The sequence below is a fragment of the Astatotilapia calliptera genome, chromosome 3 (genome assembly GCF_900246225.1).
Source record: "Astatotilapia calliptera chromosome 3, fAstCal1.2, whole genome shotgun sequence".
Lineage (NCBI taxonomy): Eukaryota > Metazoa > Chordata > Actinopteri > Cichliformes > Cichlidae > Astatotilapia > Astatotilapia calliptera.
Window position 1 is genome coordinate 7,937,099 of NC_039304.1, and position 27,294 is coordinate 7,964,392.

General features: G+C 40.1%; 1 protein-coding gene across 2 annotated transcripts in view; it reads right to left on the reverse strand.

The window, feature by feature from the left end:
- Positions 1 to 2,144: 2,144 nt before the first annotated feature.
- fgf11a (fibroblast growth factor 11a) overlaps positions 2,145 to 27,294 on the reverse strand; it is a 104,521-nt gene continuing 79,371 nt past the window's right edge. For both annotated transcript variants that reach the window (XM_026161601.1, XM_026161600.1), the window contains 2 exons: positions 10,471 to 10,669; positions 2,145 to 7,791 (listed from right to left, as the gene is read on the reverse strand). In XM_026161601.1, the coding sequence (XP_026017386.1) occupies positions 7,649 to 7,791; positions 10,471 to 10,669 (342 nt within the window). In that variant the 3' untranslated portion in view covers positions 2,145 to 7,648. The remainder of the gene's footprint in view (positions 7,792 to 10,470; positions 10,670 to 27,294) is intronic.

The following is a 27,294-nucleotide window of genomic DNA, read 5'->3' on the forward strand; positions in this document are numbered from 1 at the left end:
AGGGGGAGTTACTGCACCCCAACCACATTTGCGTGTATATATTTATATAGAGAGATATATAGATATATTTTTTGCCCCATTTTGAATACAAAAATAGTGTCATTGTGGCTTTGATAGCTGGAAGACTGAAGCACTCTTTTTGCATTTGGAAGACAAGAATATGTCAAACATTAAAATAATGTTAAGATGATTTCCTTAAAATTCTTTCTGGAAGACTCACAATAAGTTGGATCGTCCATAAAAACCAACAGAACGGAAAAAAAACCAGTGACAGATTGATCAGAGAATAACACACAGACACAAGCACACACACACACGTGAAATGTGTCCGTGTGCATGTTTGAAGGACAGATGACAGTGAAGGTCAGAGGTTGGTCAGTCAGGCGGTACGTGACAGACAGGTGGATTCTGGGGGATCGGAAGGAGAGGGTTTGAAACCCCACAATTCTCATTCTTTACAGATCTAGCTTTTTAGTTCCACAACATGAGAGTAAAAGACACAGATATGTATTTAAACAGCAACAAAACCACATCAAATCAGCAAACACACGTGAATGTGACTAACCAGGAGTTACGTGGATCACATGTGACCTCACATCATATCATTATAAATCACAGTAATTCCACGAGAGTCACCCAAAGTACTTAGATTGACAAATGACACTTTAGAAAACGGGTAAAGAAACACTACAGAGTAAAGTCACCACTAAAGCGTGGATGGTGCATTAGCTTGTAAGAGGTGAAGTCCTTCCATGATCTGCTTGTAAAGGTCACCCGATTTAGCCACATCTGCGCTGGCTATGCAGGGGGTTGTGTGTGTGTGTGTGTGTGTGTGTGTGTGTGTGTGTGTGTGTGTGTGTGTGTGTGTGTGTGCAATGCAGATGTGTTCAGAGATCGTGGGGTGTGCCTTTAAAAAAAAAGAAAAAAAAGCAACAACAAAAATGCAAAACTTTAATAGCTGAAGTTTCATTAATGCTTCTCAGGGTGTGACATTGAATACTCCAGCTCTCAAATTTAAAAGCTTTTTTTTTTTTCATTAAAAAAAAACACCCGAGGAAGGCGTCACTCTTTTGTCAGAGCACGTGAGTCTCTCTCTTCCTCCCTTTCTCTTTTTTTTGTGTTTTCTGCTGCATTGCAGATGTGGTGAGGGGACTCCACCTCGAAGTAATGCACGCACGCACGCTTAAACAGCTCTGCTAGCTCACACACACACACACACACACACACACACACACACACACACACACACACACACACACACACACACACACACACACACACACACAAAAGAGGGCAAAGTGTTAGAAAAATAAAAGCTCTAATAAAACACGCAGTTGTTTTCTCTATATCAATATTTCTCCCCTTTTTTCCACACCCTCCCAGATAATGTGGCTGCACCTTGTTAATAAGAGTTTATTGCTTTCTGCCCAAGGACTCATGCTTATTGATTTGGCCTCTTGATTTATTCTCTCTCGCTCTCTGTACTTTATTCTCTCTCTGCTTGGATACACATAAAGGACATACAGAAATATTCAGTAACAGCTACACAAACATTACATACGATTACCAGAATTGGCAGGTGGGATATCTGCACACACACACACACACAAACGCGCTGCCTCCAGGTCAAAGGGAAGTCATATTAGCTGTATGCAAAAAAGGCTCGCCGAGAGGAAATGGAACTTCAAAGAGAGGCTTTGAGGCGCGAGGTAGCCACTCTACAGTATGTGACACATGCCTCTCTCTTTCTCTCTGAGTCCTTCACAACCCCAGATGACCCTCTCACTCTCACTGCAGTTGTAATTCGCTCAGTAAGCAGGGAGGGCCCTGACTCGGGAGAAATGGGAGGGAAGGGAGTCCCTGGGGGGAGAGGTGTGTGCGTATGTGTGTGCGTATGTGTGTGTGTGTGTGTGTGTGAAGGGTGCAGCTGCATCAGATAGACATCATTTAGCTCCCTTCGATATCTAGGCGCAAGCTGGCACACCTTCCCCATCCCTTTCATATATAAAGAAGCAGTGACGCCGAGCTCACCAAAGGGCCAATATTTAACGCTTAGAGCTGAATCCGGAGACATTCATCAGCCAGTTAAAAGCAGTAAATTCAGCCACGGGAGGGGAGTGGGGTGTCCACTAATCAAATATGTGCTCAGAGAGACGGCCGCCGAGAGAAATGGCAAACTTTACATCCTGTAATTTACGCAGAGTCGTTTGAAGTGAAGCCTGAAGGCTGAGAGCGGACGGGCTGATTTCAGGCTTCACAAAAGACTCGCAGGACAGAGACGGAGGGAAAAGAAGGTGTGTACGAACACAGCATAAAACACACACACACAAACCGGTGCAAACACGTGTGGCCACACAAACCTTCCACCCGCTATAAATGATTTAGTAATTCTACTTTTCTGCCACCGCAAAAGTAAAATCAATAAGACTGCAAACAAAGCAACATCCTCTTTAAGATCACCACCATAGCTTGAAATAGACTAAAAATAACAGATAAAACCTTCCAGGATTAATCTGATTACTTCTCAGTTGAGCTTAAAAAATCACAATAATGACGATGATATTATTAACTGGAAATCTGAGTTGTTACTTAAAAAATATGGGTACTAACATCAGTAATCAGGCTGCACCTAGTATTTAAATAACAGTCGGATAAAAATCAAACGTGTCTACATATTTTACAGTGGGACACTCAGATGTCTGATCCAGCTTTAAGTGGCTGATGGATCATTTCTAATGGATTGCATTTAATTGCTGAATCGACACACACACACATGCAAAACACACCGAAGTTTAGTTAGCTTTGAATCCATCATTCACTAGATGTCAGTGTTGACTGACGTGGGGTCAGTGAAGTGACAAAGATGGACTGGTTTAACAAAAGTTTGGCTTTAAAGTCACTGTATGACATGACATGAGGCATGACACAAAATGTTCACAGCCCTACACTTACTCCATAAAAATTTAATATTTTTTTCCTTATTTGCTCTCATGCAGCTTTTATTTTGAAAGTTAAAGGGCCCCTCCAGTGATTTTCTGTATTTAAGAGTCAGGAAAGGATTACAAAGGGACTAAAAAAGATATTCTCACTCTCACGAGACAAGATCCAAACTAGCAGGACCCCACATTTCCCATATTGACACCTCTCCACTTTCATTGCTTCTTACGTTCTTTTTAGCTTTGTATCGAAGGTTTTCTGTCAAAAGACCACAAACCTAAAAATGTGGATCAAGACTTCATCACAGTCACTTTACCCTCAGAGGTGTGTTCAGACAGGACACGGGGCACCTTTTTGATGAGATGAGGACTGGTTTAGCAAATGAAAACAGCTGTGGGCTAAAAAAAAAAAAAAAGCCACTTTTATAATTACCTTTATGAATGTAGCAATATCAACAGTATTCTAGAATAGAGGGTGACCGCATAGTTCCTGGCAAGATGAGCTAATGGCTGAGCTCTCACATAAACATAAAGAGATGCACTGGCTTGCCCTTAACTGGTATATGCTTTTTACTTGTTTGTAGAATAGTGCTTTATAGTTAGTTTTGTAAAATGCTTGAGAAAAGATTATTTCATTTTTCTTATCCACTGATTTGAGCTTTAGCATTTTTTCTCTCTACATGGGATTAAATCTTGGAACTAGCAAACGAGACCGTCATGGAGTGAGGTTTTGGGTCATTGTCCCAAAGGCTTTTATAGAATCTGACGTTTTCGTGCAACCAGATAAGTCGCCCCCTGCTGGCCATTAGAGAGAATGCAGGATTAAAGCACTCCTACAGCGGCTTAACTTTGCACACACGAGCCAAGTTTGTCATTTATCATCGTAACACCAATGCCTTTGGTGGTGCTCTGTCTGAACACACTTTCAAACGTTTGTTTATCTATATGGTAAAAATAATCTGTGCGAAATCCGTGCTCCTTAAACTCTTCCACAAAGATTATTTAAACTAAAACTTTAGCCCTTAACCTCCTTTTAAAACCCAAAAACAACAGTCATGAGACATACATAAAAAAATATTGGAACATAGATTTTCCCAGCCCTTAAAATACATAATATAGATGTTACAAAAGCTCTGTTTGTTGAGTGGAGTACTCCTCTCTCCATCTAAGAGAATCCAGTCTCAGACAGACTTGCTTCAGTTCTGGGAGGAGGGAGCCTCTTTTAATTAAACACTAATTACTCTGCAAATAATAGTCAAACACTGTGTTCTGGATCGTGTGATCCAGGGAGGGTGTCTGGTCAAACACATCAACCTGAATGTCTATTTAACAGTTTAATTAAGGTCTTCAGTGTGAAAGTGAGGTTTTAACAGTAGCTTAAGTACAATAAATTAAAAAATATATATTATTTTAAATCATATATGTATTGAATCACCTTCCTTTATATCCTTCACCCCCTCTTTTATTTATTTCCTCTCTCTCAGACCACTTCCTTTCCTTTAAGTATTCACTGGATTGCTCTTTCCTTCCTTCCTTTCTTCCTTCAGGAAAGCAGAGGTACAATTTGCTTCAATTCTCAGGTAGAAGATTACATTGCTCAGCACCCTCGCCTCCATCCTGATTGGGTTATCAGCTATTATTATTTACAACCACAGGTTGCATGGGGGCAGAGGATTACGCGCATAAGGAGAAGCGCTAGTAAATGTGTGTCTTCAGGCAAGAGTGTCCACCTTAGCATAATTCCCTTTTAAATCTCTTTTTGTTGTGCTCATCATCATAATTATCCTCCCTAAAATTTTCTCTTCTTCTCTCGCTCATTTCTTTTGTTTCTCTCTCTCTCTCCCTCTGCCCTGATCATCAATCTCGCCTCGCCTTTACCTCCCGAACACAAAGGACTCCCTCGCTTCCCACAGTACATAAACATAAGGCAGAAACAATTACCCTGCCTGGCATATTGTAGCAAGTTTGATATGAAAAATGATTGCTTTTTGTGTTCAATGGAAACAACAAATGGAAATGCACCAAACAAGGTCTCCGGAAAGAAAGGAGTGAAATATTAAATATGCTAGTGATTTTCTTTACCAGGACAGGCTAACAAATAAACACTGGCAAAAAGATGTGAGACGCTTAAGTTTCCTTTTTTCAGAGCCATCATTCTTGTACCATCATCTATGCTCATACAACTTTAATTATTTTTGCCTCAGTCATATCATGGGATCACAGTATATAAGCTCTAAATAATAACTGTAAGGACGTGACAAGTAAAGAAGGCTTGAATTCCTCTTTGCATCAAAATCAAACTCTCTGGGAGAGATTTACTATAAAACCAAACCCCCAAAAAACTGCAGAGTTCATTTCTAAAAATGTTAAAAATTACATTAACAAATGATTCCCCGGCATTAGTTTCTTTAGTTAATGTTACAGTAATTTAACTGAGTACCCTACACTAATTTATGTATGAAGTATGGGAACTTTATATGAAAAATCAGTGCAGAAGAAGCTGAAGAAATCCTGACTTTGGTTCCAGCAAAACAGATCATTAGTTACTACATTTCCCATAATGCAATTTGGTGGCATAGTTCATTTAATTGTACTCTTTCAAAGTACAATCTGCTTCCCAAACTGATATCTGGGAATACATGCAAATAAAGTCTCTGAAAATGTAACTTTTGAAACTCCCAAACTTATACCTGAAAACTACAAGTTTAAAAATTAAAATTAACATTTTTAAATCTTTCTAAAATCAAAGGTTTTTATTCAAATAAGGATCACCTTGGTATAAACCGAAGGTATATCAATCAACTAAATTTCATTTGACCATTAAAGTGAACCTTTTACATTGTACTTACATGATAAAATAAATAAATAATAGATGGAAACTTACATTAAATCAAATTACTTAAAGTCAGCATTTTGGGCATTTTTTTATTTTTTGAGTATTGCTGCCTCATTGCTCAGGGGGAACTGAGCTTTTTCCACCAGAGCTGCTTTCCATAATGTCTTCTAACTTTATCTTTATCTTTAAGGAATAAACACGGTTTATTTGAACAATGCTATGCAGCGCGAAAATTTGGGGAAGTGTAATTCTCATACGGATGCAAGATAACTCTTAGTGTATGACAAATTAGTGAAACAGCTTAAAACTCAGAAAATGCAGACACTTTCAGACTACTTTACTCACAGCGCTGCGTAGCCAGCTGTCATATATTATTTATCTTTAGTTTCAAGACAGCCACTTGACATTAAATCCAATTAAAAGGATTACTGATTGTGATTTATATCCAATGAAAGGTTGTTCTGTTAGTTTTAGCCTTTCACTGGAATATCAGTGTATGTGTGAATATTGACTATTTCACACAAAATTAGGTCAAAATCTCAAGTCAGACCCCCTGAACATGATGGCAGAGTATGATGAAAAAATACAAAATTGGCATTTCTATATATATGTGTGTGTGTATTTGTGTGTGTGCAGTGACACAAAAGATGATTTGCACAGATAGTGTGTGGCCCTTGAGGGTTTGTGCAATGCATGGCCGGCCACAGTGAAAACAGCTATTGCAGCACAATCACAAACCGCACAGCCAGGCTCCATTACCAACCCATTTCGCTGATGATATCCTCATCATCTCCCAGAACCCGTACACACACTCACCACTGTGTCATGTTAGTGGGCGCAGTCACGAGCGTGCGTGTCACTTTGCTAAGTGTGTTAAGGTGTGAGATGGTTTTCAGCGGCCGATGCTCATGGACATCTGGGCTCTAAAGTGTGTGCACGTGCTGCACAAACCACAAACATGCATGTGTAGATGTAAGTGTATAAATGAGTGTGGGTTATGCGGTTACGCAATGTGCCGGGGGAGCTTTTGACCCCTCGTTTAAGGGTCGAAAGATTCTGATCAGTCCCAGACTCCATTAACGGAGCCGCAGAGGAGGGAGGGGCTTTCTTGTGCCGCAGAGTGGAAAATTGAGTCCATGTCACGAACTAATAAAATCGTAGCAAAGGTGAATGGAAGAAGGGAACACACACACACACACGCATATAGGACTGACTCATATTCAGGCTATCTCACAAAGTTGCTGACGCACACGCTGAAGATGTGGAGTGAGCAGATGGCTTTAGAACCAAAGGGTCTGTGTGACAGCCTCACATTAGCATGACTCTTTATCAAGCTAACCTTAGCATTAAACCCCATAGGGGAATAAAGACGTAACCCAATTGTGGAGCATGTGCAGCAGAGGGACAGATTTACCCAGTGCACTCTTTGTGTTAAACCCAGGAAGACTTTGTTTGGATATTTGGTTGACTGGAAGGATCTCAATGATGATGTCTAGAGGGTGTGGGGGGTTTTCCCTTCCAGCTGGTTGAACACGCTGTGGTGACATGCTGTACAATGTTAGGCCACTTTTCACCTCTTTGCGGAGTTATTGCTTTTAGATCCCAGGCTCTGCTAATCATAAAGGTCATTAAATAAGAACATGGTGGGCTGGTGTGAATGGGCTTCTGTAAAGGTAAAAGGGGCCTCCCACTGGCCAACTCCACTCTGCCTGGACTTGCTTCTGCTTTTTACCCAGTTTGTCACCAGTGCATTATGGGATCAGTATTACAGGCAGCATGTGGGGGGGAGGGTAGCCCTAACAAACTTGTTCAGGTGTCCGCTGGTGCCCATTGTCCACGTGTTGTCTACCACTCCTCTCTCCTGTGTCTCTGAGCGCTAGGAGGAGGAGGTTTTGGTTTTGGATTGAGGATCTTTCTTGCCGTTCTGGAGCACAGGCGAATCACTGGAGGTCTTGGGCGTTTTTCTGGGCGGACTCTGTTCACCAACGTCATGTAGAGAGGGCTCCCTGTACATAGCCACTGGGCAAGGCAAGTTTATTTTGGGGAGGGAGAAAGAAAAATTAGAAAGATTGGACACATAAATGCATACAGTATATTATATCAGTCTCTGGCTCTCTTCCACAGCATGTCTTTTATCTTGTCTTCCTTCTCTCACCCCAACTGGTAATGGCAGATGGCCCCGCCCCTCCCTGAGCCTGGTTCAGCTGGAGGTTTCTTCCTGTTAAAAGGGACTTTTTCCTTCCCACTGTCAAGTGCTTGCTCATAGGGGGTTATGTGATTGTTGGGTTTTTCTCTGTATGTATTATTGTAGGGTCTACCTTACAACGTAAAAAAAAATCCTAAAAAATCAGTAATATTCCAGCAGCTGGGGCGCCAAAATAATACCAGAAAATAACAGAAAATAACTTTCCCATAAAAATACGGTTATTTTCAGTAATGACAATACAGTTTGTTGCCCTAATTTTACATGGGATTTTGCCTTTTTCAAGTGCTTTTAAACATTAAATTAGGAACATTTTAACGTGATTAAACAATGAAATTACCCATAAACAAGGTCAATGAATGTGGCAATATGAATAATAACACTTAAATGTACAGAAATATACAGTTAACAGTTGGTTTAAATAATAATGGATTGCATTGATATAGCGCTTTACAATTCCCCTCTGGCCATCACCAGTAGGCGGTAGGTAAAGTGTCTTGCCCAAGGACACAACGACCGAGAGTGTCAAGGCGAACTGCCAACTCTTGAGCCACGATCACCCTAAATCGCAACAATAATAATAATTATTTGATGTAAAAAAAAAGTTTATAGGAATTATTTTATATATTTTTCCATAGCATTACATTTGAATTTAACAGTTCAATCTTTCAAATAACTTACACATATTTGTGAAATTATGATACATTTGTGAAAGTATTTTAACAATCTAAATATGCACATGTACAGACAGATACATTTAAAAAACAAGAAAATTATGTTTTATGACATTTACAGTAATTTTACGTTAATTTACATTTGAAATGTAAAATCACAGTCTATTTATGTAAATTTAATGATAATCTAGAAGAACAGTACAAAACTGTAAAATACACAGTAAAATACTTTTATATTACTTTTTTTTTTTTACAGTGTACAATATAAAGAGCCTAGGGGTGACTGTTGTTGTGATTTGGGGCTGTACAAATAAAATTGAATTGAATATATACAGTATACTGGCTAATATGGATTACTTTTAATTCAATTTAATTTTATTTATACAATCACAATAAGAAAATCGAGTCGAGTAAGAGTCGCCTCAAAGTCCTTTATAGTGTGAAGTAAAGACCCTACGATAAGACCCTACAATAATACAGAGAATAAACACACAATCAGATGACCCCATAACACGTGAATTATACTAATACTAATGCGGCATAGAGTAACTGACGCCATAACCAGAACCCTATTTTAACCCTACGCTGCAACCTTCTACGTAACCTTGAGTGCTTCTTCTGAGAAATGTAACTACACGCTGGGATGACGTATACCACAACAAGTCTAAAGGCATGGAAGGTTGTGGTGTAGGGATTAAAGCAGTTTCTGGTTACCAGCTAGGACGTAGGTTTCCTGCAGAAGTCTAAATTTAGCTTAAGATCAAACATTTGGCGACAGTGGGAAGGAAAACCTCCCTTCTAACAGGAAGAAACCAGATCCTGGCTTAGGGAGTGGACATTATAACATAATAGAAAAGCAGCAATAGATCCTCTATTATTCATTTTTGCCACTTCTGCTGGTGTTTTTCCTTGTAGGTTGCACTGTCTTAGGTCAAATCAAGTCAAAGTTTATTTCTACAGCATAACACATTCAAAACAATCTCAGCTGACCACAGTGCTGTACAGGTTATACAAAATATAGACTACACACAACAGTTAGAAAATCAGGAGTAAATAAACACTGAAAATCATCAAATAAAGCCTTAGTGGGCATGGGTTATAAACCCCACCATCGCTGAGTGTGCACTGATCCATGCTCACTATCTGCAGGTGCAGCACCTGTTCTGTGCCGGGCAACGAGGAAATATCATGCACTATTAAATGGCTTTTGAAAAACGTTGTAGGTTTTTATTGTTGCTGTTATAAATTCTACTCATAAAGCATAAAAGAGAAGAAAAGGATGATAACAAGTTTCAGCGGTATGTTCTCTAATAATTGATGATATGATCTCAATACATGCATCTAATGTTCTGCACTAAAACTCATTTACAGAAAAGACATGATTCACATTTGTGACTCAGATTATGATGATATAGTAATTTCCTGACATGCTGATGTGTTCAAACTTTTCAACAATGGATTGAGGTCATGAGTAGATTATGAGTGTTACTTTATTCATGGGGGTTTGAAAAATGATCAACGTGAAGTGATCACGTTGATCATTTTAATGTAACTTTTAATCTCTATAACTTATCCTGTATCTTTATTATTTTCATATCCTGCATGAAGGTTAAGGAAAGTAAAAAGTTTTCTGGACTGATGAAATTTCTTGCTTCCTTTGTTACAGTTGCTATTTTTTGTGTTATCCTTGGTTTTCCTTCTGTATGACCTTTTGTCTTTTTATTTTAGATCTTTTTCTTTGCCCCCTTGTTGAAATTGAAATTTTTATTGTTTTATGATAGAGAGCAACATGCTTTACATGTACATACCGTACAAGCTTACCTTCAATAAGTTTGGGCAGGAAGTGAGCAGCTCCCTTCGTCTTCTTGACGCGGTTCCCCTTCATGACTTGGCCGTCCCGGTTGATGCCGATGTACCAAGCCCGCCCTGACTGGGTCTGTCTGTACAGGATGGACGAGTAGGTGACGTAGTAGTTCTCAAACACACACTCCTTAAACTTACACTCAGGTGTAAAGTGTTCCTGTAAGCAACACACACACACACAAAAAGACACGTCAGGTCAATGGAGAAGAATAACACATTTGGAGATTGCATCATTTTTTATCTGTTCTATTATTTATATATTTACTCTCCGGTTCCACTGGCTCAGCTGGGAATGGTAGGAAATGGGTTCCACATTTCATTGTGACAGGTTTACAGGAACATCTGTGGCATGCACACAGACACACAAACACACACACACAGACAAACTCAGTCCCAACATGTACATGCCTCTTTGCCACACGGACAAAGTGTTTTGTGAGCCAGCAGGTCATAACTCAGTCTCTACGGTTTACCTGTAACAAACAACAATCAACTGGATCCTTCACCTCCTTCATAGTTTAATGACGTCGCTGTTGGCCTTCAGCTCACACACACACTCAGACACACACATACACACACAGAGCCCCCGCATTAGGCAATACGTCAACAGCGGGACATCCCCACCCTCCTCCCCTTCATCGTCCTCCCCACAATCTCTGGTTACAGCTCTCACATATTCCTTCTCTATCTCATATTCCGTGTCTCCTCCACTTCATTCTCTCCATCCCTCCGTCATTTGGTAACCTTGTCCAGGAACAAACCAATTTGCAGGATTGATTTCGAGCCTTGATGTGACGGGTGAGCAGAAAAGGCCTGAATAAGGAGTTTGCTCCCTCTCTTTCTCTCCTTCCCACTCTCGCCCCTCCTCGCCGTCTCCTATCTCGTCTCCCTCTCTCCGTCTGCCATTCCAGGCCCAGATCCTCACGCCTGCCCATATCCATTGTACCACACATAAACAAGCTAATTACATCGACTGTATCGCCCATTCTTTAATTACACATCCATTCACTTAGACAGCCATTCATTCCCTTGCCCACCCATTACCTTAGCTCTATTAGCACAGAGTGAAATCCAAAGGTCTGCAGTGTCTCTGAAGGTGTAATCAGATTGCTATCATTAACTGCGTTTCGCTGCAGTGTGATGTGTCTCATCTTCTCTGTGCAGTGTGTGTGTAGGAACTTTAAAGGATTGTAAGGTAACTTTAAAGCTGATCAGCAGCTCATTACCACCCCACCACCACCATCATCAGACATGCATGCTCAAGACCATTAATTGATTAATTATGTGAATTAAACTGAACCTGAAACAGATAAGCAAATTTAGGAGATCCTCAAAAGTAAGCAAGTGTGGTAAGATGCAGCATCTTTTCTGTGATAGGCTCTGTTATTTTGCAGACTACAAAAGGTCACATGATTAGGAGAAGTAACACAAAGTGATCACATTGCATTAAATTGTGTGCTTTAAGGATTTTAAAGATAACCCTGGCTTATTTTAACTTGTTATAGTTTTCAGTGGATGTTTCATCAGCTCTGCTGTTTTGACATTTTTTCTGTGCAGGATCTTTAAAGACTTTATTGCAGGGTTGTGAACACAGATGTATAAACTGACTGTATTCTAATACCCAGTGTTCTTGCACTCCTGTCAATGTAATTTCCTGGTATAATTTTCACATGGAAACTCTTCTGCTTTACTTTTTCATTTTCTTGGGACACCCCATTTATTACATTTTTTGAAAAGTGGAACTGGCCCACATCACAGTTTCCAACAAGGACCATGTTTTCAACACAGGGTCCTACTGTGAAGTCCTCAGTTTCCTCAGGGGAGAACGTTTGATGGAAATGACTTGAACTGCTCCAGAGTGCCATCATGTGCAGGCACATCTACATTTGAAGATATATGATGACATATATGATGACTTCAGGTGCATCAAAGCAATCCTCACTCATTGCCTCTCCGACAGTCTTTCCACTTCCAAAAAGTTCTAAATCATTTTGAGCGACCAGTGTGTTGACGCAGTGCTCCCTACAGCTTTCTAACAAACGTCATTTTTAAACTGTTTTAAAAGGAGCACTTGGATTGGTGGTGCATTTTATATCAGGTAAAACATAAAACAGCTCCAAGGCCCTCACTCTTCACGTACAATTAACATGCCTTTATTCTCACGGCATCACTATAGTTCAGCGGTCCCCAAACTTTTAAGCACCACGGACCAGTTTAATGTAAGACAATATTTTCATGGACCGGCCTTTAAGGTGTTGCAGATAAATACAACACAATAAAATGATACGCCCAAGACAAAAACTGTGGTATTTATTATATAATAATAAACGCAAATCCGCTGTGTAATTGTGTAACTTTATTAGCAGCGTCCTCCTGAAATCTGCCAACAACATTGAGAGTAACATCCTCCTCTCTGCCCCTTAATTAATCTCTGGTCGCTATAGTAACACGTAATTATTTCTTTCAAAATAAGACACAACTGCAACACGAGAAAAAACTATAAATTTCACACCCGAGGCTCTACTCTCGTGGCCTGGTACCAAACGACTCACGGACCGGCCCCGGGGGTTGGGGACCGCTGCTACCCATATGGAAAAGATATATATAAATCTTATGAAGTTTGTATCTGTCTCGTGTGAAACTTGTATGAAAAGCATACAAGAGTGACTCATGACATATTCCTGTTCAGTGTGTTGAACCATACAGTACAGTATAACCACACCAGAGAATATAAGCGTTTTAATTGTATATGAAAAGAGATTGTTTTGGTGGTTTGTGGATATTTTAGCTGTTTCAAATTTTGACCTTTACTCGAACTATTTTAAGTTTGCTTTGAGGTAAACCTTCACTGTAACTTAATGGTGCAGTTATGTGTGTGAGATCATTGTGACTTTTCTGTTAAGCATGTGTCATGTCAGCAGCAAACCAGATATCAGGGCTACTTTCCCCCACATTTTAAATTTCTTGGGCCATTTCTTATAACAGTTACTGTGTTTTTGCTAGATGTGCAAAATGTGCTTGTGAGTGTCTGGTGTCTTCTTAACATCTCAGCCTCAACAAAATGCCAAGTCCACTCAAAGCTGAGGTGCAGACTGATGTTAAAGGGCAGGCTGCTCCCTCATCTGTCATCTTGACTCAGTGTCTATGCTGACAGAAAATAAAAACAAACTAAGAGTTCGACGTGGGTAAGACCAAATATATGGTTAGCCAGTGCTTTGAATTCCTTCTAAAATAAGTGTTGACATCTTAAACATGGGTTTCAAAAATCTTAGTTAAGGAAAAAGATCTCCATTCAGTACACAGTCAAGTATGGTTTTAAGACAATCAAGTTGTTGTTGCATCTGCCAGCCCACATTTTACACCGGCAATTTAGGCACTCTGGGCTTACTACAGTCTGCTCCTTAATGATAGCTATCCCAACTTAGAGACAAAACAAAATCCAGAGACTACAATAAAAATAATACAGAAATATAAAATATTAAAGTAACACTGAAAACGAATAAGAATTAAACGTATAACAAGTAGCAAGAAGACTTCTGGTTTGAAAGCTGGTGCCTCTGTGTGATGAGTCGGCATGTTCTACCTGTGCCTGTATGGGTTTCATGCATGTTAGATCAACTTATTTCAAACTGGCTGTAGATGGGAGGTAGATAAAGTGCTTAAAGTGTATAGTAAGTGTAGTCCAACTAGAAAACTGGCTTATATAAAAGCCAGTCCATTCCCAAAGCGTAAGAAGAATGTCAGGTTTAAAGAGAACAGCTTGATTTGAGTCACTTACTGTGCTGTCAAAGTGTAACTACAGTACCACACAATCGGTATATACAGTATTACTACACAAAAGTGTACTAAGCCTTCAAACTAACACACTATCTGGAGTGGGGCACTAAAGTGAATATCTGCATGCATGAGCACATATAAGACTCTTTTTTCAGTTAGATGGATTGTCTGAATCATGCCTGTATATGATTTAAACTCAGTCAGAGCAGTAAAAATCTTGAATAACAGGTTAAAAAAATATTACAAGTTACTTCAAGTGTAAAAAAGTACATCCTGACAATGTTCACCTGCCAAACAGCCAAGATTTAAACCTAACAAAGGAAACAAGAAAGAAAAAGCTGACAATCCAAGACTAACCAAAGTGATACCTGTCAGCCCCTCCTTTAAAAAACAGAGAGCAGAGGGTTTTATTTCCTGTTAAATGATTTAAAATACAGACTTAAAATACGGATAACTTTCCACATATTTTATTAGAAATGCCTAGAAATGCTAGAAATGCTTTTTAATGAGTAATTCATGACTTCACTGCAAATTTCACACTTTCCAAATCAAGGCCAAGGTCATAGTATGTGTGACACCAGTGGTCTAGATATTTACAATATATTCCATTCATTTTCTCAGTTCATTGTCCTGTTCAGGGTCTCAAGTTGACTGGACCCTATCCTCGCTGTACTAAGGCAAGAGACTGGGTACACACTCAACAGGTCGCCAGTCTATCACAGCCCTATTAAATAGTTAATTAACAGATATTTTTCTCCATCTCACATTAGTGACTAAAAAAAGATTAAAATGACTTCTACTGTATCGAACATATCAAATAAATCATATAATTGTACGCAGAAGAAAGCTTTGTGCACGTAGTTAAAAGCATGCACTCAGGGAGAGATCAGCAATGCTGTTTTATAGAGTTTAGACTTTTCAAAATTAAACACTAACACACATTATTCAAGCAGCATACACACAGGGGACAGATGAGCATCTGTCTTCATGATTTGCTCTCAGTGGACTTCAGGCTGATTTTCTAACTGATCATTTCCCCTTCATCAATGCTGAGGAAAGGCAGCCATCCTCGTATCTCTTCACCGAGGACACCAACAAGCCTCAGTCTAATAACAGAGAATACGATCTGTCACCTGAGCCCAATAACCCCTCATTCCCCTCATCCAAGAGACAAACTACATTAAAGCATCTCCAGTGCAGTTCCTCTTGTGTTCAGCAGGTGCTGCTCCAAACACACAGCCGGGGCTTCTGCTGCTGCTGTAGCTCCTGATGCTACAAAATTAACCGGTGTCCACTTGTCACTCTGTAACCCCCTGAAGGGCTTCGTTTAGCCTGCTAAAAACCACTCGAGCTGGAGAACAGCCACGAATCCACCCAGGGATTCTTTCTCTGCAGCTTTTTAACAAACCACATTTTAAGGAGAGTTTAGTTGAAATGTCCCATCATGTTGTATTTCATACCTCTGGATGCAGAAGTGGATATAACCCTAACAAATAATAACTTCTACAACTCCACAACCTACTGGCAGCCTTGAAGGTTGTTTTAGCAGAAAAATATAAATGTCTAGTAAATCTCAGGGGTTAGGATGGAAGGAAAAGAGGAAAAATTGCTCATGCATTCACTAAGAACAGACTGAGTAGAGACAAGTCCACCATGCGCATTTAGGTGTGTGTGTGTTTGTGTGTGTGTGTGTGTGTGTGTGTGTGTGTGTGTGTGTGTGTACATCTACTCATGCGTGTCTGCTGTTGTGACAGAGAGACATGACAGATCCCTCTTACATCAGTGGGAGGCCACCCAGTGCCAGATGACATGCATATAGACACACACAAATACACACACCACACTGACATCGATAGTGACGGATGGACAGATCACTGGGCGAGTGATGGGAGGGGGGGGACAGGGGGAGGAGGTGTGGTAAAAAAAATAAAATAAATAAATTTTAAAAAAGCAAATGAGGATAAAGGAAACGAGGGGATTAACATGACAGCTGAGGAAGGAGAAACTGAGAAAGTATTTTAGGAATACTCTCTTACTATCATCAAAAACATCATTCAGCCCTGTTCTCAGCAACACAGCTGCTATTAAACAATGAACCTCACGTTCACTTAGATGGGGGACTTTATGTGAGACCTTTGCAAAAAGACAACAAGCTCTGGTGCAGAAAAAAGACAACAACCTGGATTAGGGTTCCATACGACATGTGACACGGCAGGGCAAAACAACCAAGCGTGAATAACTTAAAACAATTTGTAAGCTGAGCTGACACTGCAGGTTAATCAGTGGCCCTCAATCAAAGCCACAGACACTTAGGGATTGTGTCCTGGGGATGCTGCTGGTCGGAGATACTTGTTACATGTTTTATTTAACATATTAAAAGGAAAAATTGTGATAATCTGAATATGGGCTAAAATAATGAGCCTTCATTTGGATAACAACAGGAGTAAGTCACGGCTGTGGAGTCAAGGGCAAACAGTTTGACTGCCTTACACAACTCATTATGTGCTCTTCCTATCTATATCTTATATTTTGTTACAACCTTTGTCATGAGAATTAGTATCTCTTTAAAAAAAATATTGTTACATTTAAATCCAGCAGCAGATCCAGATCATATCCAGTTTCCGTTTTTTTTTTGTTGTTTTTTTTTTAAAGGCACAATAAACTGCATAAAAATGTAATGGATACTTTCACTGCTCGTTAACCATCCCTCTACAAAGTTTTGCAAAAATTTGGCTTAGTTTCAAAATGCAAACAAAAAAACAGCTTTGGTGGAGTGAAACCAATCAGATGAGGTGCTGAGGTGTTTAATTCCTGTGACCCAGTAAAGTCCTTTTAAGACATCAACTATGTAACATTGCCGGCTTCATTAGGCAGTTAAAGTGATGGCTTTGCCATTCACATATGGGTGACTTTTACATTAATGCGACCTCATTTGAACATTGCAGCGACTGTTAAGGAAAGAGCTACAGTACAGGACGCCTCATGCGCCAGTACAGGAAGTTATGTGAAATGTGCGAAGCTTGCCCAGACCATCTCCTCCTCTACTTGAAGGGAGTTGTTTTTTTATTTTAGCTTTGGACAATTTCTGAACATATGTTATATGTATATAAATAAATATTCCTAAAAATATAAAAAGGTTTGGCTCTATGCCAGGGGTCCCCAATCGCAGTCCACGAGGGCCGGTGTCCCTGCAGGTTTTAGATCTCACCCTGGGTCAACACACCTGAATCACATGATTAGTTCATTACTAGGCCTCTGGAGGACTTCAAGACATGTTGAGAAGGTAATTTATCCATTTAAATCAGCTGTGATGGATCAAGGACACTAAACCTAAAACCTGCAGGGACACCGGCCCTCGTGGACCCCTGCTCTATGCCTTATCTCTGGTCATTGAAATCACTGAACTGAACTTTGGTTGTGGTGTTGGCACCTTTGGGAGCATTTGAATTGAATTGAATTATCTGATAAATAATGTGGTCTGATGTGTATTACAGTCTTCCGGGGAGTTTGTGCTTCGGTTTTACACTAATTAGTATGTACATTTTAGGCTGTACAGCTTAACAGTGCAGCTTGCTAACCAAGCGTATTAGCATTAGCATAACTTCTAGCATCAATCTTATCCAGTCGTTAAGTGATGATGTGACGAATCCTACTTCCGGGCCTAAAGTAGTCTGCGTTTAATATGGCTTTTGTGTTGTTAACATGTTTAATGTTTTGTATTTTCTTCTATTTGATCTCAAAAAGCTCCTAAAACAGTCAGTGATCACTGTTGACCTCCCTCGGCTTTTATTACCACTAATCATTTATTTAAGCTCAGTTTTTAAAACCTTAGGATGTAACTACAGCCCAGCCCATGCAGCAGTATATGAATGACTAACCTCGTATTGTGGATGGATTATCTCAGTTGTTCTCCTGGCTGAAGTTTGGTCCTTTTACAGCATCCTGCCATGCGATTACAATTGTTCCTGACCACCGAGAACAATCACGTTAACTTTTATCGAGGGGAAAAAAAGTTATCTTGTTTATATTATGCTAACATAGCTGTGGCGCTAGCGGTCACGTAGCTCATCATTATATACAAGCTAGCCCAACTTCAGTAACCCTACAAACGTCACTGCTGTTTAGTTTTCTGTCTTCATTTATGTTGGAAGTGATAATAGAGCTGTACGTTTTAATTTGTTTCCAAAACCCCGCAGTCAGGACATGCTATATTGTATTTAGATAGAAGCTAGCGAGCTAACTTCCTGCTAACTTCTAACTCCGTTAAATGTCATAAATTCCGTTTTCATGGATGCCTGGATGTTAAACTCAATTGTTACACCTGGTAGAGCAGAACGCTGATCATTTTATTAAAGATGAAAGACTTTAGACAGTTTTTCAACTCTCAGTAATGCCATAGTGATCGTTTGATATATGGACCTGCAGCGGAGTTTAGGCCCAGACACGGCTAGTGACGTCAGACTGAACAACCGGATAGTTGGGGCTGGATTAGGTGACCCTTAGTTACACGCTGGTTCTATTCCACAGTGTCGTTTGTCCTGTGTCCCTCCCCTCACATCCAACCAGTTGCAGCAGATGGCTGCCCCACCATGAGGTTCTGGAAGTTTCTTCCTGTTAAAAGGGAGTTTTTCCTTCCCAGTGTCTCCAAGTGCTTGCCCATAGGGGGTCGTTTGGTTATTGGAGTTTTCACTATATCATTGTAGAATCTTTACTTTACAATGTAAAACATAAATAAACGGAATTGCATTGACTGGAATTATGCAGCTAACATGGTGTTGACCAAAATGGTAATCATGAGGTTTCAAAATCCAGAGTCCAGAAACTAAAGTGTGAAGTCACAGTTGCTAAGTTGATCACATTCAAGTATTCGTAACACACACAAGAGAAAACTTAATTAAAAAAAATCGGATTACCAATGTCTGTAGCCACTTGGGGCAAGCAGAAAAAAACTGTAAACACAACATTCACACAATCATTTCATTAAAAGGGCGGGACAGTCATGCAAGCGTTTGGTAAACAGATGCTACTCTACAGAAATCTGCTGATAATTCTTTGTGGGTTCGTCTCCATTCACATTACATTTAGTAGATGTGACTACTATAAGATGAGTGCACATTAACGTATTTGGTCAAAACTTTTGTACTGTGCACATTTTCATCAGCGTCAAAGTGACACCGAGTTATTTTAATCTCCTTTGTGTTTCATGTAGACGAGTGCATCGTGTCATCACAAAGGTCTACAGGCCAAATTTGGCTTCACAACTTTAAGTCCATCAGACGACTGTCAGCTGAAATTATCAGCCCTCGTTTCTCTGTCACATCTATCTTGTCTTTTCACTTCACAATCGAATAAAAAAAAAAAAGAAGTGTCATAAAAATATCCTGCAGGGCACAAAAGTTAAAAAAGATAGCTGGGTTGTAAAATATTCTGAATTGAACAGGAATTGTTTTCTTTCACCTGAAAGGCTCTTGGTTCTGTGCATATTTCTACTTTAGTTGTTATTCTGAAGATGAATGAAGATGACTGATTAATAAAACCTCAAATCTCAAATATTTATTAACAAAATAAAGCCATGGAAGTGCAGCATTTTGGCAGAGGACATACGTGACAGAGGAATAAAACAACAATGACTGTGTCTCTGTAAAGTGCATGTTGAATATTTACCTACAGATGCAACTCTTGTCAGGAGGATAACAATCTGCACACAGAGCAAGGTTAGCCTCACAAATGCTTGTTTAGAGAAAAGCCGATTATTATCTGAGCAAATGAGTAGAAAAACAACTTTAATTGAGGACAAACAGCTGAGGAAGCATCACAGGAGCTTGGAAAAAACAATTCTCTAAAGATAGGCATAATTATCATTTATTATATCGTTTATGGACAACATACAGCCCTGCTGCTTTGCTCTTTCGCACTATCATCAGCGCCATTCTTTCAAACTGTGCATTTAAGCAGCTGCTCAGCTTTTAGGTAAGGAAAGTTCCATCTCCAAGTGAGCGCTGTACTCTCTAGCGGATAAACTAGTCAGCTCGAGTGCTAAAAAGCATCAACATCCACAGCTATTAAATGAAAAACAAGCTCTGACATTCAAAGCAATTTTGTAAAACCAGAAAAGAGCCTGTTTGCTTGAGTTTTAAAAGCAGCATTTTTCTGCTTGACTTGGACTGCCACTGTACGCGGGGCTGTTAGGACCTTTTTTTCAGAGGCGAAAAGATGCTTCACTCTGAAAAAAGGATGTGTCATCCTCATTGTAGCTGTGTAAGTATGCTCTATTGCTGTAGGACAGTATGCTACAAAAAAATAACAGGATTCACAAAAGACTGTGTAAGCTGCTTCTGAACAGCCTCTCAGTAACATTCTCAGGTGCATTTGGATCAGAGGAGGCTGATGCTGAGGAGGCTGCATCTATTGTAATTATTAAAACAGACAGAGGGAACTCAAAGTATTAATAAAGAGTGACAGTTTTTAATTTTATTTATGCATTTTTAGGTCAATAACTGTCCATCCAAGCTGTCTTTTCACTTACAACTCCTAAAGTGGCTGAGTTGCCGTGGCTCCTGAACGCTTCCACTCTGCAGTAAAACCACTTACAGTTCATGTAGGAGGGAAGACGTTTCCTGATCTAACCTGTTGTAACAGTGGCGTCCCATTACAGTATCGTGGTCCTGGAATGAGCTATTCTTTCACAGATGTTTTTAAAGGCAGTTTGCATACTTGACTATATAGATTTGTTGCAATGAGACTGAAGACATGTGAATGCAAACATTAAGAAGTGTGGTCCAATGCTTTTGTAGATGGTTGTATGTTATGGTCACGGCAGATAGCCAGCCCTCCCTGAGCCTGGTTCTGCCGGAGGTTTCTCCCTGTTAAAAGGGAGTATTTCCTTCCCACTGTCGCCAAACTGATTGCTCATAGGGGGTCATAAGATTGTTGTTTTTCTCTTTATGTTGGGTTCTTCTGACCCTATGTATTATTATAGGGTCTACCTTACAATATAAAGCACCTTGAGGCGACTGTTGTTGTCAGTTGGCGCTGTATAAATTAAATTGAATTGAATTGAACAGCACAAAAGCAGCAACTTAAAGAAATATTCATAATTATCAATTGGCATTGAGACATTGCCTAAATTAATAACTGTAGTTCTTGTAAATAGACTGATTCTTATATAGCGCTTTTCTGCCCTACTTGAACACTCAAAGGACTTTATACAACATTATTCACACAAGCACTTCTTCCTACCTAACATTTACATACTCACACAAAAGTATTGGGAATCAGAATACATTGTCATGCAGACTGGAGAATCAAACCACGAACCTTCCAGTTAGTAGATGCCCTGCTGTTCCTCCTGAGCCACAAGTTCATCCAAGCCATTAATACAGCAACTGGATGCTGACAGGCTTCTGACCACACAGTAAACTAAGGATCATTTCCCTCTACAGCCCACAGTGATTATTTTTAAGAAAACTTGTCTATTGCTTCACTGAGTTTAAAGTTAACTTTTCTCAACCATGGGAAAGTACTGAGATCTGACAACATAAATAAAATAACATGACACCGGGGAACACCAGCTGCCACAGATTTGGATATCCAAGTCATGATCCAGATTGCTCTCAGATACAACGAGCTTATTTCTCTTTAAGGAACAGTGAATTTTTTGTTATCTGACAGGATAATAACAACCCAGCTGCTTTTTCTAAAAGTCTGTCCTCTGTCTTTTCTCTGTTTTCCACCTTTTGGCCTCTCGCTGAACCCTCTCGTGCATCTGGGTTGCCATCCTACGGAGAGTAGAAACATTTTTTTGGCAATGTCTTTTTGTTGATAATATTTTGGTTTTTACAGGGGACGGCATAAGGAGCTCGATCAGGCATGAATGGTCATGATATCCAGACAGACATTTGTGGCATCACACATAGATACCGGAACAAAATATATTCAGCATGAATGTCTGTAAACACATGTTCATGATATTTGTCTGCACAAAAGATGAATAAACAAGTGCACATGAAGCAGAAAGCAGACTCGTAATAAGCAGAAAAAAACCCCGCGCACACAAAAAAGCCGAATGTGATGAGAACAGCTGGAGAGGGTGCAGGCGGGTGTAGGAGGGGGAAGAAGCAGAGGGATACGGAGGGAGGGATGTCCTCTGCTTCTCACCTTGAGTGCCAGACCCTCGCTGTGCATTTGGGGATTTTCCAAAGGCAACCAAAGATAACCCGTCTTTACCTGTACACTGCCTTTTATATCTTTTTCATCTCTCCTTTTATATTAGGCTTCTACCCCCCGACCATCCTGTTATCCTCTCTTTATCTCAGTATCATTCCTGCCTTGTTTCACATTTCACCCCATTCCTTCTTTGTCACGTGTCTGCACATCTTAGCTGCCAGATGAGACTTAGTTTGGGCTGTGGGGTGGGGGTCAAAATGCAAAAGACCAGGGGAAAGAGAGAAAGAAAGAGAGAAAGGTGGAAAGGTAAAAAAGAGTGCTGACTCAAAGAAAAAGACATAAGCATTTTCTGATTCGATGGGTGGGTGAGGAAGGTCAGAGGACAGGAGCTGGGAGTGTGTGTGAGTTTTTGTGTGTGTTTGTGTGTGTGTGGGCAGGCAGCTTTCAGGTCATACTCTAAGTAGACTTTTTTGAGAGAACTGACTAATTGCCAGTTTGCCACCTGTCAGGAGCATCAGTTTGTGCGTGACAGGGCACATAGACATGTATTAGTATGGGCTGAGGAGAAGCTGGCGGATGATTTTACATGCTACATACATATTGGGCATCCTAATGAGGTTTAGCAGTACTTTACCAACAAGCAAGCTTACATTTGTCCCCAAGCTGCAGCTTTGAAGCTATTTAGAACCTGGTGTATACAGCATGGTATATGAGATACTGTTTCCACTGATGCACAGATCGACAGAAAGATTTTCTGAGATGATTTTCTACAACATGGCTAATTCTGTGAAATATCCTTAAGTGTCATGCTTCCTAAGTCTAACTATGCAGTTTTGTGGCATAAATTACTCATATGAAAGCCCTGTGTTCATTCATTAATCAGCTCCAGCCTCCCTTCACAGACATTTGGTCTTTTCTTGGAGACAGGTGTATATTGCTAAACAGCTGTTGGAGATATGTAGGGTTTCTTTGCTGCAACCTGGGAGAAATACAAAGGTATTTAACAGGTTATTGCTAACTGTCTGTCCTCTCAGCCTGTAGTGGGTTTTTGTGTGTGTGTGCGTGTGTGTGTGCGTGCGTGCGTGCGTGTGTGTGTGTGTGTGTGTGCGTGTGTGTGTGTGGGTGGTGGTGGGTTGTTATATTTTTTCAGTTTTTACTACTGTGTAGGTTTAAGTTACATCTCAAAAACAATGAGATGTAACTTGCTTTCAATCTTTAATAGGTCATTCTCACAACAAGTGCAGTAGACCTTTAACATTGCGCACTAATTTTACGTTACAGTTTGAAGGTAAATCCTGAGTTTGACTCCACCTGATGGGGTCCTTTTTATGTGGAGTCTCCCCGTGTCTAGAGGATGGATGGATGGATGGATGGATGGATGGATAAAAGACTGTAGCTACTTTATTCAAGTCAAACATTCCTGGCTTGATGATATTTTGATGTAACAGTGCATGACTAATACAATAGAAAGTCCTCTTTGGAAATGAAAGTCTTTAATGCATTCAAGCCCTGCAACACTCATGAAAATGGCAATAACGCTCTGTAAGTTTAAAAATGTGAACGTGCAACACGGGCAGGGAAATAAAGAAAAATAGCTGAACAAAAGCCAGCGTATTTGTTAGAGGTCAAATAAACATATGATAACATGGAAGTTTTGCTATGACAAAATAATCTTTCTTTTGACAAAAAAAATTGAAGATGTTTAGTTATAATTGTCAGGACACAGTGCCACAAGCAAGAAGATGCTGAATCTGTTGCCAGAAATAAGCGGGAGGTATCTTAGCCTGATCCTGGGTGTTTTTTGCTGCCTAACTTTAACCTGATGTCTGACTTGTATACACTAAATGCTGTTCAGAATGAGTATGTTGTAGTCTCTTTCTGCTCACTGTTTTAATTTCATACAATACAGATGAATGTATCAGAGCTCATAAACAGAGTATAGAGCAGCTGGTTAACCAAACATTTCCCACAGCTATTGGTAGGAGCAAAGCAGAGGTAAAAGACAATGAATTTCACACTCACACGAATACAAATGTAACTTTATAAAGGTGGTGGAACAAACAAACCAAATAACAAAATATTTTATTGATGTTTCCTGGATAAATATGTGGGTCACAAATAGAAACTACAGTATTTAACTGCTAAATTGATAATATGAATTAAACATAATCTTTTCATTCATGAGCTACATAGAAGTTATTGGTGTTGTTATCCCCGCACAGAAGTCTTCACAACATCTCTGCAGGAAAACAAAGTGAACTAAATATCTTGGGGGAAAACACACACACACACACACACACACACACGCTGCCTCGTAGCCAGTCTCTACAGAGAAAGGAGCTGCTTGCTCTTATAGAACACAATGCAATGATGGATGTGGTAACTTTCTATATCACCAAAGACCATCCATCCCAATTAACTGGTTTTGTGAGACATGACAGCAAAATGCCACAGCATGAGATTTATAAAGGAAAGCCCTCTTACAGGAATTAATTTACAGTAAAAGGCTTTGCTACTTGAACCTTTTCTAAATTATGTTTTGTATCCTATAAATTACTGTATAAAATGTGTCTACAAATATAGCTGTCTGCTTGTGTGCATGTTACCCCCTTTGTGTGTGCGCGTGTTTACTAGTTGCTGGTACTGATCAGAATGCAGAACTTGGATTTACCCTCTCAGCTCACTGGGACGGCCGTAACTCTTGTCAAATCATAGCAAGGCCATTGTGCCTGCTCTAGCTGTAGCTGCAGCATTATAAAGCGGATATGAAATCTTCCTTTACTGTTTTCCTGTGCCATCCCTTTCTCATTTCTTCCACATGCCTACCTGCAGGCATTCGTCACCACCCCTCTCTCCTTTTTCTAATTCACGTCTCGTTACCTCCTCTCCCGGGTTGGTCTTGTGACCAAAGGCAATTTAGTGACCTGTACCTCAATGCATTTCAAAAGAAGTTCCCAGTGGAGAGCTTAGAGGAGGTCACAAACAGTGCAGAGAACACAAACGAAGGAACAAAGGAACAAGAACATGAGAGAAATAAACTGCATTTCTGTAACTACTCTCAAAAATAATTGGTGATAATAACAGTGCAGCCAACTAAAAAGCTAGGGACAGTCAACTCATAGTGTAAAAAACATATGTAGAAGTGGCTAGTTAGCAGGCTAGCTGGTAAACTAGTCTAACTAATGCAAATCTTCAGCATGTTGGGCAGTTAGCTTAGCTTAGCTTAGCTTGACTGCTAAGAGGACAAACATTTTCACTGCTATGACTCCTTTCTCCCAGCAATCCACAAACTTTTACATACAAACACAATTTACAACATACAAACAGTTTGTATGCTGCATTCTTTGTTTTCTGTATTTGTATTATTTTAAGGGTACCAAGAATAACCTCAGACTAATACCATGTGATTAAGTCCTTTAGCATTTGTAACAATTAGCAGGAGGAAAGAAGGAAATCCCGAGATGTTGCTTTTACAAGGTCTGAGCAAGAAGAAGGTCAGTGTGGATCCACAGCTTAGCTAAACACCTACTGTTTTATCGTCTATGCAGCTGCTTCCATCCATTATCCTTTATCAACTAGACTATGCTAGCAGAGGTTCTCAATATAGTCTTTTTACTTTAGAAGGTCATATTAGCCCAAACCATAACTACAAGTGTTTTTTATATAGTTCTTCTACAGTATTTAAAGCTTAAATTTAAGCTGTGAAATGTGAAATGTGAAATTCAAAACCTCTGTGTTGGAAAATGTCTTTAACTTCCTTATGTGTAATCGTGATCCTGCAATAACAGCTTATTCAGATAGTACAATATGTTTCGCATGTGAAAGAAGACAGAAGTGGGGCTCTGCTCGTTTATCCTCAGGGTGTATATTCGCAATGTCATTCGAGCAAAGTTTTACTTTGTCCAACTTTCCCCTGTTAACTGCGGAAAGCTTGGCCAGAGCCGGTCCCGGGTATCGGCGTTCGGCCCAATTATGTCTGCCTGCCTCTGTCAGATTGTTTATACCTGGTTGCACATGTGTGTTTGTGGGGATGTGGAGGGTGGCTAAATTGCACAAGGGAATGTGAGTGTGGGTGTGTGGTGTACAGGTTCATTTTGTTGCTTTGTGTGTGACTGCATCTCAAAACACCACCCGCACCCCTTTCACACATCACTCCTCCATCCCTCTCCGCTGCCATCTCTCTACCCCGGAGGCTTTTCCAGAGCATACGACTAATAAAGTGGGCCAGGTCCACGGCTGAGCACTATTTTTATCAGAAAGCAATTTTCAGGAGGTGCCCACAGGTAAGCGGGTCCCAGCCGCCTCAGACAATAGAACCATGACAAGGAGTTTCCCCTCGCCATTAACCTCTGCTGAGCTGAACCACATGCCCCAGTTCTCCAAGAGCAGTGCCCAGCCACTGCACAGAACTCCACAAATCTGCACAAGCCTGCTCTCTGTCCCAGAATTAATATTAATAACTTAAAACAAACATTCCTTTGCTAACTACTTGGTATCAGAATGGATGAAGGGCAGATAACTGCAACATGCTCATTTGCTCTTAAGTGCTTTCTCAGTATGCATGATTTAAAATTTGTAGGCAGTCAGACGAGACTGAAAGAGAAGTGCTAGATGGGGAAATAAAGAGAGATGTATGGTGGCCAGATGAATAAAGGTACTGCAGAGGTGAAGGCGACAGGAGGATGATAAAGAGGAATTGTGTATTGCTGGGGATGTGTAAAGACAGATGGATACACACAGACCATCTGGCCTCTTTCCTCATACAGCTGGACTATCTGTCTCTTGAAGGAACGAAGTTTATGTTTGTGCATGTTATGATCACGGAGTCAAGCTTTAGCT